Here is a 5,921-nt window from a genome sequence, read left to right as displayed (position 1 = left end):
ACAAATTTTTGCTCTACCTTTAGTATTTCTGGTATATACCTAAAAAAAAATTTGTTTTGAGACAGGGTCTCCCTCTGTTCCCTGGACATGAGGGCAGTGGCGGCATCACAGCTCATTGCAACCTCAATTTCCTGGGCTCAAGTGATCCTCCCACCTTAGCCTCCCAAAGTCCTAGGATTACAGGTATGAGCAAGCACACCCAACTCTGATATATTCTTGTGTTTCGACTTTATTCTTGGCTTCCTTTACTGTTAAGCGCCACTTGTCTACTGATATTCTGTTATATGTATTTTGGTAATTTACCTCAGGAAAACAATGGGATATAAGTAACTGACCAAAATACTATGAATGAATATACAAAAATATACAATAAATGAATGAGGTAAAATGCACACACAGTTTGTCCCGATTGTGCCGTCACTCGAGGCAGGGTATTTATTCCCTATACACAAGGTTTGTAAACTGTGTTACCCTATAAGGGGCAGCCTGAGGGTGGACTGCTCCATTTCCTGCCTCTCTTTTCCTTTGCCCCAACCATCAGAACAGCCCCTAGGTGTATTTGGCATTCAGATTTTATTTAAAGAAAGGATTTTTGATGGTAACAAATATGCAAACTTATCTATACATTGCACAATACATGCACATCATCTGATAGTATTCGTGCTATTGTGTGCTGTCTCATAGTCTCATAGCCCCACAGTCCAGAATTAGATTACAGCTACATCATTAAGCTTCCAGCTGTGCTACTCTGAGACCCTCTCTAAATAGGAATATCTTTAGACTTTAGAACATTATTGTAAAGTACATATAAGCCATAATGTAGAAGTATCCTGGATGAAGAAGAGAGAGATGATGGTTATTCATCTAAGTCAGTGGTTCTCAACCTTCCTTTTTTTTAAGCAGATTGCTTTATTGACTTTAGGCCAGCTGGAAAGAATTTATACTTTAAGGTATTTTACTTTATTGAAAAAAAAAAAAGGTAAATATAGTAGGCTTTCAGCTCTCTCCTGTAATATGTGCTTCAGTATTACAACTCATCAACAAAAGGTGTATGTCCCAAATTTCCACTTGCTGCCATTGACTTCTGGCCAGAAATAAACGTCTTTGCAGCATTTATGACATCATCATAAGCCACTGAATCAATCTCCTGAGGGACTATGGATGGTGGCACGTAAGAACCAGCAACTAGCAGCTGGGATCCAACTTCAGAAACCCTCAGAAGACTTCACTGACATTAGGTATCCAGCTTTCAGCTTGTTTCTGGCAGCTTAGACATCTGCATTGGAAAGGCTTCCTTGAACAATTGTTTTTATCTGGATATAGGCAGCCTTGATAACCTCTCCAGCAGCTGCAGCCTGGGAGATAGTGTAAATCCCGAAAAATCCAGAAGCTGAGTAACTGGCATTAAAAGCAGAAACATCAGGCTGGTGAACTCCCTTGGCAACAGCCTGGTATAGAAGGCTGGTGGCATTGCTGCCCCTCTGGACAGGAGGTCCAGCACCAAGCACATGCTGAAGACAACTAAATGCGTCTGCTTCTGCACTTCCTGTGGCAGCACTTTCTGCTACAAGAGCAGTGTGGACAAGACTGTTTCCATTGTGTTCTCGAATTTCACCTCCAAGGTATCTGGCCTTAGCACCAGTTAAACCAAGCCCTCCCTTCATGTTGAGAAACTGTCCAGCAATTTGCTTAAGAACAGGATGACTCACACCAAGTCCAACCAAAGCCATTCTTGTGCTTGTAAAATGATTCTGAACATAGTAATGTAACTCCTCTGATGTCACTCTTCCAATTCTATAGTCAAGACAATACAAGGAATTAGCCAAGGCATTCTAGTAAGCTGCAGCATGCAAATGTTCAATGACTTGAGCCTGTGGATTCTGAAAAGCCAATGCTTTGTCAACCCTTAGTTGAGACTGAAGGTCAGCTACTTTCCAACGACAAAATTCTGGTGCTGTGGTGACATTGAGCAGGAACTCCATTAGAATATCAACATCACCCCTCAGGCATTCCACAGTGTAAGCCATGTTCTCCCTTGTTCCAGTCACACTTAATTTACCACCAGCTGCTTCAATTCCACAAGTTATCTTGAAAGAGGAAGCTCCTTTTGTAGTCAAAGTGGATGCAAGACTCTGCAAATGAGAGGTTCCTAAATTGTTAGAGTCCTCATGTCTACTGCCTGCTTTAATGAACAAACCAATCTTTGATACGGGAGCATAGTTTTCTAAAAAAGCAATCACTAAACCATTTGGTAATTTGGTGAACTCAAGGTCCTGAGGATGTGGAGGTGCTCCTGCAGGGGCAGCTGTGGCCTTAACTTTGGGGGCAACTTTGAGGGAATAAAATCTCAAGAAGGATCCGGCTCTGGTGACCCGTGGTCACCACCTTATTAAAGGAAAGCAAGACGGTCAGTTCTCAACCTTCCTAATGCCACACTGTATTTTCATTGTTAAAAAGCAGTCATGACCCACAGGTTGAGAACCACTGATCTAAGTTATAGTGAGAGGGCAACTAGTGAAACACTAATTCATTTTTGCCATTAGAAAGTAGAGCTAAGGGGGGCAGCACCTGTGGCTCAAAGGAGTAGGGCACCAGCCCCATATACCAGAGGTGGCAGGTTCAAACCTAGCCCCGGCCAAAAACTGCAAAAAAAAAAAGTAGAGATAACTATTGTAATATAATGCCTACTTGCTTGTATTTCTTCAAAAGCACGCTGAGCCATAGAGGAGGAAAGCAGTGTCCTGGCTTCTCTGTACTAGAAGGGACGTTGTGTGTGTTGAACACATGGTGGAAGTCTGGGTGGGCATCTTGGTAGTTGTTGAGCTTTGGGAACCATTCTGACTGCTTCCTCCAATTGAGCTAGGAGGTGTCCTATTTTCATGGACACAAATGGTTAAGTAATTGCCCCAGAGAAAGCCCCTCCTACTTTCTACAGACCAAGATTAGCTACCCGCTGAAAATTTCAAACTTATGGCCTGCCCCTAACGCCTCCTCCGGCCAGAGCAGTAACTCCTTATTGCCTATTCTACCCTCCCATCACTATTCTAAGACTTCCTCTAATGGAACCTATATAGCTCTCTCTCGCACGTGTGCTCTCTCTCTCTCCCCCCCACCCCCCGTCTCTCTGCGCCTTCTTTCCTCTCTCTTTTCTCCCCTCTCTCTCTGTTCTTTTCTCTCCTCCTTGGTGCTGCTCTGCAGCATCCCTCCCTCACCAATAAAAACCTTTCGTACAGGGCGGCGCCTGTGGCTCAGTCGGTGAGGCGCCGGCCCCATGTACCGAGGGTGGCGGGTTCAAGCCCGGCCCCAGCCAAGCTGCAGCCAAGAAATGGCCGGGCGTTGTGGCGGGCGCCTGTAGTCCCAGCTGCTTGGGAGACTGAGGCAGGAGAATCGCTTGGGCCCGGGAGTTAGAGGTTGCTGTGAGCTGTGTGATGCCACGGCACTCTACCGAGGGCCATGAAGTGAGACTCTGTCTCTACAAAAAAAAAAAAAAAAAAAACCTTTCGTACAAGCCTTGGTGGTCTGTGAGATCTCTGCTGGTCGAGTGCCCCCCCTTTCACAAACATCCCCATTGCCTTTTCTCTCTCAGTACTTTGTTCTGTACAGGTGATGTCAAGCACATGTTTTTGGGTTTAGTTGTGCATACTTCTGTTAGACTGAATTCCTTAAGGGCCTAGGTCTGTGCATTATTTATATTTACATCCCTAAAGACATGGCCTATGCTTAGCACACAATAAAATAATAATTATATGGGAACCGGAATATATGAGGTCAAATCTCACAAATACTTTTCTCTATCAGTTACTATATGTTAAATTATTCAGTCACAAAGTATTTGAGACCCTGCTATGTGTGAGGCATTGTGCTATACACTGATCATATAATATCACAATGGGCTATAATTCAGCAAAGAGCTAAACCTAATATGATTCAGCGAGAACTACCAGGTTGTTAATGGGAAGGGATTATTAGGGAATATCTACTTTCCTCTCTTATAAAGAGTAAGTTGTGGCACCCAAAACTTCATTTCTTTCCCTTTACTGCAGGGCCAGGAAAGAAAGAGGAGGAAGTACATGACATACCCAGATCCCACACACATCACACTCAACAGAAAGAACCAAACAATAAGCTTTAATCTGAATATAACAGTGGATATAATAATTCTCTTAACGTATAAAAATAATTGCAAAAGTTATTTTTCCATTTGCAAGTAATGTATACTATAGACTATAAATAATACATTGAAGCTATAAAATGTACACATTTCATTCCATCCCTAAGTGTGGGCCTTCCTCTCTGTCATCATGTATAAGAAAAAACAGTCATGCAATGCTACTCTGCAATCTTACAATTCTGTCAAGACATTTCAGAAGCACTTATCCTTAACAAGAGAACTGGATGGTACCCCTCTTATGATTGTCCTTTTTTGGCTCCATCCTATGGATTAAAAACTCCTAAAAATTTAGTTTAAAATTCTATTTTTGGAATATGTGGATTTTCCCCCAAACACAGGAAGCCATCGGAGAAAATTTAGAGTGTTAAATTCAATAAAAGTTCATTTCAAAGTAAATCACCAACAATGGAAAAGCTTTTCAAACATAGAAAATTTTAAATAATAGCAATTCACTGTCAGACAAATTTTACTGCTAAAATCTACTAAGGAGTTCCATCTGTCTGTTCTACTACTGTGCTTTCTAATACTTTGAATGAGGTAAAAATTACAAGAATGATTCTAAAAATTGCAGCAGATTCTACCAAGATCTGACCCACCTCATGCCTTAGGTGCTGAGAACTACTTATTACTGGTAGGAACAATACAATAAGGAAAAGCGAAGCTTTGGCATATTAAAAATGTATGTTTGCATTTGTGCTCTGAACTGACAAGAGTGGGCCAGAGATAAAACACAGGAACCCTGGCCATCTTCCCGAGTAAAATGGAAGTAACCCTTTGAGGCTGTCCAGAAGGTAAAGGCTAGCGTCAGTTGTCATCTCCCTTCTTTGGATGCTTTAACTCCTATTACATTTTAATCTCCTTTCTATACAACTTTGTCACCCAGAGTGGGATGTTGGTGAAATAAATGAAACAGCTAATACAGGGCTTATATGAATTCTTCTGAGTTTAGTGCCTTGAGGAATTCTGATTTTCTTTCAGTTTTCTTCCCATTCATTCTCTTCTAAGGATGACAGGGATACCTCTGCACTTTCTAAACCTGTAAATAGGTACCTTAAACTAATAGAAAAAATAATATGATGTAGGAACAAAGGCAATCTGAATACAAAAAGATGTGGGTCTGCTTTCTGAAAATATGCTCTTAGCCTACCCTTGTATAGTAGGTTTATATGGTGAGACCTCGAAACACAGGCCTAGAACATGTCTTAGGACGGAGTCCAGCCATTGGGAGGTCCTTCAAGGCTCTACACAATCCATGGTTTGCCATCATTATGTTAATAAATACCCACAATGCATATAAATATCTTTGTAGCACTACTTTCAAAATTGATGTTTATTCAGCAAGATATATTAAGAAAAATCTAACCTGTTTTATTCCCTAAAATATAATAAAGTGACTAAGGAGATTTGTATACTTTGTTTTCTGAATACCTTTAGAGGTACCATACAATATTTTTCTTCATGGTGCTAATCTTTTTAAAAACTGTAATACTCATCTTATTCCACTGTTGCTAACATATCATCATCAATAATTTAATTATTCAAAGAGTAATCCCATAAATCTATTGTCTATTAATGACTAGACTTTCTGAGAAAAGATCTTACTGTCATTCTTAGAACCTCATAGAAAGTTACAATCTCCGTTCTCTCAAGATCAAGAGATGAATTTACAAAACTCTTTATAGAATTTCCCGAGAAAATCAGATGATGTACAGAGGTGCCTAAATATAAGATGATAGATCAATGGTGATTC

The 5,921-nt window shown here is 40.8% G+C and overlaps 1 protein-coding gene across 1 annotated transcript; it reads right to left on the bottom strand.

Moving 5' to 3' along the window:
* Window positions 1-749: 749 nt before the first annotated feature.
* On the bottom strand, window positions 750-2,363 carry LOC128560412 (cytochrome b-c1 complex subunit 2, mitochondrial-like). Its single transcript, XM_053554010.1, has one exon. It carries the CDS (start codon window positions 1,728-1,730, stop codon window positions 1,269-1,271), a length of 462 nt encoding a protein of 153 aa, XP_053409985.1. The 5' UTR covers window positions 1,731-2,363; the 3' UTR covers window positions 750-1,268.
* Window positions 2,364-5,921: the final 3,558 nt, after the last annotated feature.

Source organism: Nycticebus coucang, chromosome 11 (genome assembly GCF_027406575.1).
Source record: "Nycticebus coucang isolate mNycCou1 chromosome 11, mNycCou1.pri, whole genome shotgun sequence".
NCBI lineage: Eukaryota > Metazoa > Chordata > Mammalia > Primates > Lorisidae > Nycticebus > Nycticebus coucang.
This window is presented reverse-complemented; position numbering and strand designations above follow the sequence as displayed.